This window comes from Coloeus monedula (assembly GCF_965178545.1).
Source record: "Coloeus monedula genome assembly, chromosome: 7".
In the NCBI taxonomy this organism is placed as follows: domain Eukaryota; kingdom Metazoa; phylum Chordata; class Aves; order Passeriformes; family Corvidae; genus Coloeus; species Coloeus monedula.
The window spans coordinates 34197508-34210623 of record NC_138787.1 but is presented as its reverse complement, the minus strand read 5'-3'; the positions used below and the strand labels follow the sequence as shown (position 1 = coordinate 34210623).

At 39.2% G+C, this 13116-nt stretch overlaps 1 protein-coding gene across 9 annotated transcripts in view; it reads right to left on the bottom strand.

Moving 5' to 3' along the window:
* Nucleotides 1-12054, bottom strand: part of R3HDM1 (R3H domain containing 1) — a 50722-nt gene extending 38668 nt beyond the window's left edge. For 7 of the 9 annotated variants that reach the window (XM_082285391.1, XM_082285392.1, XM_082285397.1 and 4 more), the window contains exons 1-3: nucleotides 11935-12054; nucleotides 10867-11077; nucleotides 3420-3509 (exon numbers count right to left, since the gene is read on the bottom strand). In XM_082285391.1, the coding sequence (XP_082141517.1) occupies nucleotides 3420-3509; nucleotides 10867-11037 (261 nt within the window). In that variant the 5' untranslated portion in view covers nucleotides 11038-11077; nucleotides 11935-12054. The remainder of the gene's footprint in view (nucleotides 1-3419; nucleotides 3510-10866; nucleotides 11078-11934) is intronic. The other 2 variants (XM_082285395.1, XM_082285398.1) reach the window with 1 other exon arrangement.
* Nucleotides 12055-13116: the final 1062 nt, after the last annotated feature.

The following is a 13116-nucleotide window of genomic DNA, read 5'->3' as shown; positions in this document are numbered from 1 at the left end:
TAGTCAAAGGATCTCAGCAAGTAATCATTTCCATACTTCCTTCCCCAAAGAGAGCTAAAAAAAGGAATCACCATCTGAACAGCCAGTTCTGCTACTACCACCAGCTCTACTTAAAAGTGTGATACACCAGAACTGGGTACCAAAGGGCACTTTCTTGTGATTTCATGCTATAAAAACTGTAGCATCTAATTAAATATGACCTACTTGACTGGAAAGCTGCTGAAAAATCTTTTAACTTCTCTTCCCCTATAAAACTCTCTTAATCCCACCCTGTTTGCAGCAGGTCTCTGCTGGCGTTTGGACTGAACAGACTCCTTGCCCTAACTCAGATCACCCATCCCAAGCCCTCACTGTAGAAGAGGAAATTATCATCAAATTTTGATTAAACAAGGAAAAGCCAAACAAACACCCCAAACCATCAAAACCTGATAAAACCCACCACCTTAACACATTTGGGAAAAAGGTAAGAATATTTCTGAAAGCCCTACAGCCTGAGACTGGGCTTTTTACCAGGAAAACCAACATAAGTCAATAGATACTAACATTACAGCCCTTTGCCTTCTCCCCCCACTTCCTCTCCATCGGGTTATTTTACTTTGCTTACAAAGATCAACGTTTTGAAGTTTTATTTACTTGTTACCCATAATAACAACTGTCATTCATATGAAAACAACTCTTCCTTAAAAAGGGCTGAACTGGATCACCCTTTACTAGTGCTTGTACTTTGTATTGGAGCGTAAGAGTCAGAACAACCTGATGTTTACACAACTGATGGCAAGAGAATATAGAATTAGTGTTACAAAGATAAAAGATCAAACATACCACAGTTATGTTCTTCCTCTCACAATAAATTTGTAAGCTTGTATTTCACAGCACCTTTTAGTAAAGGGCTGCCAGTGCTTTTTAACAAGGATTAAAAATATGCAAGGCTCTTATCTAGGTTTCTCAGGAAGAACCAGTATCCTGTTTCATGTTGCAATTGAAAATAGAAACACAGATCAGAAAATAAATTGATCTGCTTGAGACAATTTCTTTGGTCTGTCACCCTCTTCCATCAAAGCCTTCTGAGGAGAAACAGCCAGTGGTGCCAGGAGTGCCTTGGCTAAGTGCCTCCTACACCAACCTGTGTCAGGAATTTCACCCTGCTGGAGCTGCTGGTGTGAAGGGGGGACTGATGAACAGTCACAGACAAGACCATGGAGTTATCCCCAAACTCACACCAGTCCCTAGTTGAGTACATATATTTTTCATCCTATCAAGACTAACACTTCTTAATAATCAAAAATTGGGATTCTTCAAATATCATCAGCAACATTATCCTGAATTTAATTCTTACTGTGTCTTAAAATCCATATTAAGTATTAACACAAAACTGGAAGCCACATTTTAGTTGCAATCACAGGTACAACAGAGCAGTGAGGGGAAGGGGAGGGGAAGCATCAGAGGCGATTCCCCTGCTGCCAGAGACACCTGTGCAAGGCATGCTCTTCCTTCTCTGAGCCACTGGAGCTCCCACACATGCCAAGCACAATTAATGCTTCAGAGTGTGGGGTTGGAGGCAGCCAGCAGCTGGCTGGCACTGATGAAGAACTCTTCCATGCTTTCCCTAAGATTGTTTGGGAAAGGAGGCCAAATGGGTGAAGAAACTGCCTGTGTGAGTTGTTACAGAGGCTCATGGGGGACCTGTGCCCCACAGGATGTGCACTCCAGCACCAGAACTTGTAAGAGATTCCCACTTCTAACTCTCCAACACATTTCTCCACCCTCCAGGGAAGAACTAAATTTGTTCTTGCAGTCATTTCTCTGCACAGCTATTGGGATTCATAAGCCATTTCTTCTACATTACTGCTTCTAAAGAAAACTCACAGCTAGCTCTAATTTTGTTCTTAAGGCAATCTGCTCTATGGTATTCCTTTTGTACAAACTTACATTATCACACAATTCAGTTCATTCTGCAGAACCAGCCTTGACATCCCTTCTACTGCTGTAGGGATTCCTTTCAAGAGCCACCTGGCAGCACACAGCTAAGGACAGATTCCCAGAGGACTTGGCCACAAATGCCACCTGAGGAGAACATTTCATAAATGTCTGACTTTAAACCATTCAACACATGGTCTTGTGTAGTGCTGGAGGTTGGAAAATCCTAATGCCTCTTATGTTGGAAATACACCATATGGATGAACAGGCCACCAGATCAGGCTTCTGTCTTCCTGTAATTCACCACAGTGACTGAGAAAATTAAACCCCACTGTTTCAGACTGCACAGCTCAGCTTGACCAGATCTCTCAGTCTATTTTGTTATCTTACGGGAAACATTACAAAAGGACTGTAAATCATTGTAAACATCAATAGCTTTTCTGTTGGCTTTTAATCTTTTTACTCTCCAACCTATTCCAGAATATGACTTAGATTTTCATTAAAGTAGCAGGGCCAGTTTCTGAATTCCTCTAGTAAACACTTCAACTTCTGGTGTATTAGTGAAAGCCTACAAAAATACTATTTTCTTATTTTTCCAAAGGAATAAAAAAAAAAAACCAAACCTAGGTACTCTATGTTTCAATCTCAAAAAATTTTAATTAGCTTGACAAAAACCTACATGAGCTCTCAATGTCCATCCTTCCCCAGAACTGAATTACCACCCCTCCAGCAAAATCCCCTCACAGCCTGCTTTCTACTGCTTCCTTCTTAACCAAAGTGAGAGTTTTCATGAAAGCACAGTTTAGAAGCTTTTCAATAACAGCAAAAGCCTATTTCTGTTCTGATAGGCATGAAAAAACCCAGCATTTTGATGGCCCTCACTCATACACAGAACTAAAGCCAGCAGTAGGGTTTTGCTCTGAAAACACAGACTGGTATGGAGGTAAAATCAGGAAACTTGGATTTTGTTTAAATTCTCTAAAGTAATTTTACATATTTTGTTCAGCACGTAGGAACTTCTTTAAGTGTGTTGTATCATTTTAATGGATTAATTCAGACATACCTCAGGCAGATATTACAGACCTACCAGCAATTTGGACTAATATCCAGGAATTCAGTTACAACACCAGAAATCACAACTGTTTCCATTTCCAAAATATATCAAGCCAATAAATTATGCTCCATACTAATCACAATGTTTCTGTCTTACTGATTGCAGACAGCACTTAAGCAGTTTAAGAGTCCTTCAAGTGCACTGTAGGACTAAAAAGTTTAAGAAACTGACAAAGCCCCTCTTTCTGTCCACAGATATCAACTAGTAGAGCTCAGAAAAACAAAGCAGCAAATTCTGCCTCTGATATTATCACCTCTATTATATCTGTACTTAAAAAAAAAATTAAAACCACATGGTGTCCACATATTTAAAGAATACCCAATAGATTTTCTTTTGAACAACAAGTTACTTGAAATTGTTCCAGAAACTTCAGTAAGGTGATTTTTACCTGGAGGTCCTGTGATATTTCAGCTGTGGGAGGTGGTGGATATTCTTCACATACAGCAAGGCTCCGAACTAACTTTAACTTTGTGTTTGACTAAAGGAAAGTATGTAAAATTAAAAACTATGGCTTATAAAAGATTATATAAATATACCATAAGCCTTTATTTTTTCATTCATTATATGAAAAACAAAATGGCTGAAAACTGCATTTTTAAAGTTTTCAACAGAATAAATAATTCCCTTTAGGATGAAAATACCCAAGCAATTGCAGATTTTGAAGGCACTACCAGCACAATAGAGCACATCTAATGAAAAGTAAATAAAATGTTGGGAAATAGTTTCTCTCCATAACAATAAAAAGCCACCAAAAATATAAAGGCAAATCACAAAAGCAGACAACTAGGCAAGACAAAAATCCAACAGAATAAAACAAAGCTACAATGCCAAAAAATAAAACTAAAGGCACTTTCCACAAAGTAACGAAGCTGCACCAAGCATGAAGGGCTCCCTTCGCATGCCAGCACACCGGGCTACCGTACCTTGGACCTTTTGGCTGTCTGTCCAAAGGACTGCGCTGGCCGCTGGCGTCAGGCACAACAGAGAAGGGTTACATTAAACTCAGTGGCACAAGTTTGTTAATGCAAAAGTCTGTACAAGAGAAAGCTTTGACAGTTAGCACTGGCACGGGCAGATCTGTGAAAGGAACAGCAGGTGCTTTTGGCTGACGGACTAGGCGCTCTCCCACTTTCGTCAGGCTTGTCCTTGATTTCCCTTCTTCATTTATCAACAATAGATATTAGAGCACTTTAACAGGAACCAAACATTATCCTTGTTCAGTAGGATCCAAGCAGTTTACTCTCACAGCCAGCTCCCTACACTTTCAATTCTTGTTTCCTAATTTCCTTGGCAACATGACATGGTTTTTATAAATTTTCTTCCTATTCCTGAAACCTACCTGGAAAAATGATATTAAAAACAGAAAAGCATTGCCTCTATCAAGGGAAGAGATAACCAATTATGATCTATCATAAGCAGCTTAAAACATATGGGGTTTTTTTCTTTCATTTTGGGACCTCTAAAAGTATATTTCAAAATGGGCTACTGATCTTTTTTTTTTCTTTCATTTAGTAACTTATTATGCAATAATTTGCTTTTTCCTCCTCAAAGCCCTTCTTCTGTTAATTTGTTCCTTAAAAAAATAAAAATTACCAGGCTTTTACTACAGTATGCATAGCTGAAAGGTACATTTGAATCAACAAAAGCATTTAATGATTTTGTTAACTGCATAGTTAAAACTAACTAAACCCCCAGTGCCAGTAGCACAAGAATAGAAACATTTAGAGTGGCATCACATAATTTAAGTACTGGTTTCCCTGAAGAACTAAAACTGATGAATAGACAAGCTTTTAACAGAACTGGTTTTAATGAGCACAAGCCCAATATTTGTAAGGAGAAATTAACATCATTAATGTAATTTCAAGTGTTGTTTAATGGACAATATTTCCTCATTTCAAAAGGAAAATAAATAGAAACTCCATTGGAAAACTCCATGAATGCAGCTCTCCTTGCCTTAGCTCACAGGAGATGTCTATCAAGTGCCTGAACTTCTTAGCAGGACATACAACATTGCTAAAAAGAACACCTCACCTACAGCAAAGAGCTCTGCCACGTAAAGGCAGAACTGCTTTTTCTCTCATTTTCCTCAAGTCCCACATGTCTATTTTGGATGTTGCACCAGCTTAGCTGAGGAGCAGCAGAAGGGGAGCTCATTTAAGCTCATTTCACTATGTAACAGCATTTAAAATAGCTGCACTGAAAACTAACTGAACTCATCAGCAGCTTTTTAAAGGAAACTTGCTGAGATTTTGAGCAGAGAAGACAGTTCAAATGCTTCCATACCTGGAACCACACAGAGACTTTGAGTTTTTCTGTTGCCTGCAAGATGTTTTTTCCTTTCCATCATCTCCTCTGAAAGCATTCCTTGCATGCTGAAAGCTGGCACTGCATATCCCTGAAAAAGCTTCTGTTACACCAAGCTACTAGATGTCAAAAACTGGATGATTTCCCAAGCTTCTATCAATTACTCCAGCTTCAATTAGCTGGTGTGTTCAAAACAAACAGTGCACATTTCAAGTCAAATCAGGACTGTCAGTGGTCCTCAGTTCACTGTCAAGAGGCAAAATAATCTATACTTGAGCAATTGCCTATCTTTTGCAAAATTTTGGAAGCTTTGAAGCCAGTATATAAGCCAAAAGAATATATGGAAACAAACACCCCAGATCCAGCATTTCATAGGGCACAAGGGGGAATTCAACCCAGTTATACAGGATATCGAGCTAGTGCTCTCTAATTAGGTAAGTCACACACACTTCAGTTATTTTTAAGAGTGATTTGGAAAAAAAAGAGAAGAAATTGTTGCTGGGACTAAACCAACACCAACAATATTGGAGAGAACTGGGGGGGCCACTGTAGAAGGGAGGCTTTCCCTTACAGATACTTACAAGTATCACCCCACCCATTGTATTCAAACTTTTCATCTAGAAACAACTGCCCTGTACCACACTCCTGGGATAGGTGTGGATTCCTGGCTTTCCTGTATGACTTTAAAGATGTCAAAATACAAAATCCGAGCCCCCAAACCCCAACTGTAACTGTGAGCAGTAAGCACCACACAGGGGTCAGGTGAGAAGCTCTGGAACAAAGCAGGTACAGCCGGACTGCAGGCACAGCTCAGCTGAGGACGGCCTGGAAATCCAAACCCCAAAGTCCTCTGGTACCACCAGCAACTGCACTCTCAGAGCTTGAAGATGGGTGGGTACAATCCAATGATTGCTTTCTTGGACAAAACCACACTGACAGAGAATGACACCACTTCTACTGGAACTCCAGGAAATAGGTAGCCAATGCACATTGGAGCTGTTAATGCACATTTTCTCTCTTTTCAGGCCCATCAATTTCATCTCTGTCCTAATTTCTCTGCATATACTAAGTTTTGCTCCTACAGAGCATCTTTATGTTCCCCATTTGTGAAAAAGAATTTCAAGCTAGTTTAGAATATGCAATCCTTGGTGAGTGCAAATTAGGCAATTTCTTTATATTTGCAGTTCTCAAAGACTTTTACTGCCTTGAGAAAACACTGTGTTAATGAAAGCCCTATTTATAGTCATTATGGGCATGATTTCAAGACAGTGTTTAAAAGCAAGTATTCCAAAGAATTGCATATTGAAAATAATGATTAGGTTCTTGCCTTTGATAAAACCCCACAAACACAACTTTTAAGACCAACTGCTATGCTACATTTCCAACTGCAAAATAAAAAGGAAAGTATGATAGCATTTATCAAAAACATAAATATCCAGGTTTGCAGTAGGAGTATTTGCCTACTTTATTTTTTCCTAAGTACCTCACCAGATCACGTATACTAAATGCAAAGTAAAGATCTGGAGCTGTTACATGCCTTCCTCTGTCATCACTGTGCTGTCTAAACAAGCTGGATAAAAACAGGTCAGGCACAAGATGGCAAACTCAAACGTGTGAAAGGTTTTGTGAGAAGGGGCTCTATTTCTGAAGTACCATTTGGGCATTTCTGAGGCTAGGCACAACATGACAAACCTGAACAAAGAGTGTTCTAAGGACATTCAGTTTTTTACCTTTCTGCAAAATTAGGTCTCAATTTTAAATCCAGTCAAGTGTTACAGTCCCAAGGACCATGGATAGCTTTGGAATGCTGAGCGGAAGAACAGTGTGGCCCATGATTACTTGCTTTTCTGCAATAGTGAGCAGTGACAGCAATTTTCCATGACACAGTAGAGGATGACTGATGGAAAAATAGTTTCACCCTTGGACATGGAGGCAGCTCAACAGTCAGAGAATCTGCCTGATTATTTATCTATTCAAAAGTATTACATCACATATTTTGGAGACAAAGAGAGGTAAATCCTGACAAGACCAAAACAGCTGGGGAGGAAGCAAAAAAAGGCTTCAGAGAACTTTACCTGAGAAACAAGGGAGAGAAGCCCAAGGTTTGTGCTAGTATGGAAGGAAGATACTTGTAGAAAGAGAGATATCAAGTTGCTAAGTAAAAAAATATCTAACTCCCCCAAAGGACAAGGGTATCTGCTTAATTAGCATAAAACAAAATCAGAATGATACACACTTAACACAATGTTTGCCTTGCCCTTATCATACAGTAGATGCATACAACTCTGCACTCATGCCATGAGGCTTTTCTGGGTTTTAAAAGAGAAATCTTCCTAATAATAAGCATAAGTTACTGTCTTGCAGGATAAATCCAGGATCTTTAATTTGTTGCAAATATTTCCTGCTGCTTTGTCATTACAGTGGATGACACTGCCTTTCTCACCACCCAGAGAGAGAGGCAACGCAGAGCCTGTATTCAAGCTAATTCTGAATTCATTTGTTGTCACCTGGCCTGGATAAGATGAACAGGTAGGAGACAACAGAGACTGGTGAGCCAAAACCTTTTTGATCACAAAATCCACCATCATGCTGACATGCACATGACTTCTGTAAAGTACTTCTCATAACAGTGCCTCTTGTCTGCAGTGCCATTTAAATGACACTTGAACCTCACTGCAAATACGCCAATTTAGAAATGATCTCTGTATCAATTACACTACTTTTGCACTGCTTAAAGAAATTGGGAGTGCTGGCCATATACTCTGATCAGATATTTTCCTCTTTCACATTGTACCTCCAACAGCAGATACAGCAGCAAATCAGTTACTAATGCACAACCTCAAAATAATCTGGAATTTACCACCACAGTTATACTTCAAAATACAATCATCAGTTTCTGGAACTGTGCAGTTCCAGAATTCAACCCATATCAAGTTTAGACAGAGGAAAAATCATAGCCTGTTTCTTTCTTGGCTGTAAAGAAGTCAAAAATGAAGTGATAACTGTACTCAGGAATGTGACTATAGTTTGTCAGTAGGTACCAAACCTATTCTGCTCGTAGGAAGGAAAGCCAAAAGCAACTCCCATGCAACCCCCACGCCCAACCCATCCTCTGATGCACTCAATTAGTAAGCAGAAGTACACAACAAATTCCAGTAAGTTTCTCATAATATTTTCTAACATTTCTCAGCAATTTATTTCCTCTTTCTCCCACCACCACAATAACATTTAACCTGTACTTAATGACAAGTACTGTGTCCACTGAAATTTCATCAAACTGTTTAACCATCCATTAGTTAAAAACTTGCTGACTGCTACTGTTCCACAAGGGTTTTCTAGTATGGACAACCCCAAACTTTTGTTTTGTATTTTAGTATAAAACATGCTTTAAATGAGAAATTCTCAAATATAAGACATATATTTGCAGTGGCAGCCTCCACAGTACAAGTGACATTAACTTCTACTGATTTCAGTTGTTGCAAGGTGCTTGCTCACAGTAGCCAGGTTCCACCTGGTAACTCACTGTCTTCCTGCCACTCCAGAAATCTGCATCCTCAGCCTCAGTTTTTAATTAAACTGCTCATGTAACAGCAATGCTCTGATTCTGATGGAGACTCCTGGACACCACACTAAATGCACTGACAGCAAAGCTGTTTCCATCCAACAGCCTTCACCACGCAGTGTCCAGTTCATTTTGTGGATGTGAGATAATTATTTCAGAGAGCAGCTCTCGCTCCTGAACAAGCACCCAACCAAGCAATCAACCCCCTGCCAAACCCCCAGCCTCTGGCAGCACTGGCAGGTTCATTTCTCTGCACTCTGACAAGACAGCAGCAGTTGTTTGCAGGAAGGCTTATTTCTTATTTGCCACTTGAGTCCCACAGAAGTGGGACACTAAAATTCGTTAAATGAGAAAATGTGAATGAGATTTTTCCAAATTACTGAACTGTATGAAAATAAAGAAACCTTAGATTAAGTTTTAAGCTCGCTACTAGAATATTCCATTAATTAAAGAAAATACCAGCTCAGCTATAATATCTCCCAGCTTTCCAGTAGCAGTTATTTCTCGTGCTACAGTAAAAGTATTTCATTTCAAGGATTTATTTTTTCCATAAAATTATCTTTTTACACTGATGCCAGCCTTAATAAAGCCAGCAGATATTAAAGTGTAAAACTATTGTTATTGCAGTGGTCTACAAGATTTATCTGGAGGCAATTTAACATAGCAGATAAAGCTTACTTCACTCAGTGGAATATTGAATTGTTAGTCTTGAACAAAACTACTCCCCAAAGAACCTTCTACTCAAATCTCAATAACAAGAATCTAATAAGCTACTGTCCTGTTTTTGCAATGCACAAGAGAATCCCTCAGATCCCAATCAGGATTTCTATAAAAAATTGTTTAGTATTAACCCACAGACACAAAATACCTATAGACAACTATAGCTTTTGCCAAACACAAACTTCTGTGTTTCATTTTACAAATCTGGCCTGTTTTGTAGGTTGTGTCAGAAGTCTTCAGTTGTTTTCCTGAACTCCTCACCTCATGTGAGCTGCTTACAGTCCTCAGTGACCAGGTGGGAAGCCTGAGCCAGGAGCGAGCTCTCTTGTCCCACACCTCAATCTCAGAGGTACTAAATCTGCTGCCACAAATTCCTAACCTTTCCTTATCAGTGCATTCTCCATTGACACAAGGTATTTTCACACTATTTGCTTTGCCTCCTTCTCACTTGAAATGTGATGCCACAACTTATAGGTACTTCTCCCACCTGCAAAGGCCACCCATTTATTTACATGCCTCAGCTTTCCTACCTAAAAGTCATGTACCAAAGCTGTGAAGCAGTGAAGATCAGAGAGAGAAAGGTGTAGGGAGTCCCTGCTGCCCACCAAGGCAGGATGATGCTCACCAGCTCATTCTGCCACTCCTGTGGGGTTTCTGTAGGTGGCTGGGGCAGCACCCAGACCTGCTGTCCTCAGCTCAGGATTCCTCTGACTCCTGGGGATTTGGATTACCTACACCTGATTACTTCAGCCTTATGCTGAACAGCTCTGCTGGAAAATCTAGACCTGAGCCACCTGTAAAGCGCTACAGCTCAAGAGCCAGGCTGAGCTGCAGCACCTTGTTCAAAGCAGCAACACTCAGCACACACAGCCCAGCTCCAAACTCTGTCAGGATTCAGCAACAGCAAAAGCCAGTCTGAGTTTGTTCCTTGTTCTGCTACAATGAAAGACTTCACACATGCATTCGGGGAAACACAAACACGGGCAAATTGTCTGGTTCCCAGCAAAACCACTCATCTACTTCAAAGAATTAAAAATGACTGAGTCATATTTACATGAGTATAAACAGAGAAGTGGGGCAAAGGAGGAGAGAGGAAGCAATAATCATCATGCTTGCTTCCCTAACACCAGCCAAGTTTTCCTCACTGCACCAAAGAAACATATAAGAGGATCAAGAGAATGGAGAACAACAAGACACAGACTTATTTAACATGATATACTAGTGAAAAACAAAGTGAAAAGCTTCTTACCGGCATATTGTTTTTGTTATCAGGACAATTTTCATCCTTTTCCACTTGAATCTGTTCCCGACTTCCTGATTTTTTAAGGTTTTCAACTGGGTCTGTATCTTTAAATTCAGCTTCTGAACCCTTCATTGCATCAGTTTCATCTTTTACAGTAAGAATATCAGACATCCTCATTAGAAAAGGTTATTTTAAAATTCTACAAGAAATATGGAACCTTTAGGACAAAAAAAAAAAGTGGATTATTGAGTAATTCAAAATTAGTTAAAAACCCCACACATACCTAAACAGCTACCCAAAATAAACATGATTTTGCTACAAAAAGGATCCCCCCCACCCTCTGCTATGACAGTTCTTCCTGTCTTGTATTAGAGGGAGTGATTTCTTTTTAACCACTTTTATCAGTGGCCTGTAACAGCAGACATCTAGACAAACAAGAATTAAGAGCTACACTGTTGGATAACATGCACAGATATTTCCCTTCCACATTTTAAAAATGAACACCTGGACATTCAGATACTCCAAATCAAACTAGGCTCCAACAGAAACAAGGGAAGATTTTCTCAAAGGAAAAGAAAATTACATATAGATTTATTTTAAAAGGGTTGAAAGTAAATAGATGAATCATAATGCACCGAGTGTGCAAACATTCATAAATTTCATGAACTTTTAAAGTTTCCTTGTTGACAGGTAATAACTGGACAAGTTCTGAATGCAAGAATTATCTTACTTACAAACTGTAGCAAAACTAGTCTTAATAAAATTAAGCATTCTCTCAAAAGCAACAAAAAAGAAACAATTTGGTAATTAGGATAATAACTATGATCAGCAATTACAATTTATAATAAGAACAACTCAAAATACTATATAAAGATAACTAATGATTAAACTCCAAATTTTCCATAGGAAATAAGAAACACAACTCTTTGTCATTACTCAGCTACAATGCAAGATGTAAAACCAAGGATTTTCCATTTCCTAAAAGAAATAAAGATCTGAATGCCTAAAGTCCTTCATAAGAAACAAATAACAATCCAATAATGTTATGGAAAAGCTTAGTATTTGATTTAGTACCTGATATGTCCTGGAGTTTGGGGATTGTGGTCTCCCACAAAAATAAAATAGAATAATCCGAAGATCCTTTTCACAGTTGTCAGCCAAGATGTCAGTTGTGATGAACCATCTGGAATCTGGCAGGAGGAGTCCCATGTCCTTATCCCCAGTGTAGAGTCCTGGACAGAACTATTTTGTCTTGAATCAGCAAGAACATCCCTTTTGAATGCCTGAAAATCAACAAAGGAAATGCATTATACTTTTATTTGCTATGGGAGGGGAGATGGAACATGACATCTAAAAGCTTAAATAGTCATTTTAAGAAAAAAAAACAAAAAGAAAGAAGAAACCAGCATTTGTCATATCCATCCTGCTTGCATTATCAACCATCAGTAACAGTTTCATTGGACTTCCAAGACATTTCTGCATTACAAAGTTAACAAGTAGTCATAATAAACATTTTGTTGGCATTCCTGGAGAAACTCTGTTTCTATAAACAAGCAGGTATCTTTCCAAGGAGTCTGAAACATGCAGCCTAGCAGGTGTGGAGGAGTAACAGGCCATGAAGGCTCACAAATCCCTGTCAGCAGAACAGCGTTTTTCTCTTTGTTGGAGTTAATCATCTACGAGCACAAGCCATAAGCCATATTTTGGGCAACTGGAATTACAGAAGACAGCTTTACTTTATTCAACAAAATAACTGCCCTGGAATGAGGATTTATGCATTTTTGCAAAACTGATAATTTTCCATCTTTCCTCTTGTTCAGATTTGAGAAATAAGTAGCAGCAGCACCCCCAAGGAAGCACTTGAAGCCAAAGCCAGAGCTCTAAGAGCAAAGCCAGTGTAGCCCTGAGAACACCTTGCAGTGCCCAGCTCCTCCTGTGCTCCCTTGCAGGGGAGATTAAAGCCTGGCTACAACCACTTCTCCAGAGCTGAAGAAAAACAGTTTGTAAGAGATGAGATACTACAGACATATGGAGTACTAAAATTTGCTGCAAAGTACGGAAAAAAAAGATAAAAGGTGGGCTGTGATTCAGGCCTGTAAGAGACCCTATTTACTGAATCTAATGGAGGGGAAAGGATTACAGATGAAAGAACAAATTGGAAATAAAAATATGCAAAAATGCAGCAAAGGATATCCAGCATTGTTTGGTTGTTGAGGTGGTTTTTCCAGATAATCCAGATGGTGATATAAGATTTAT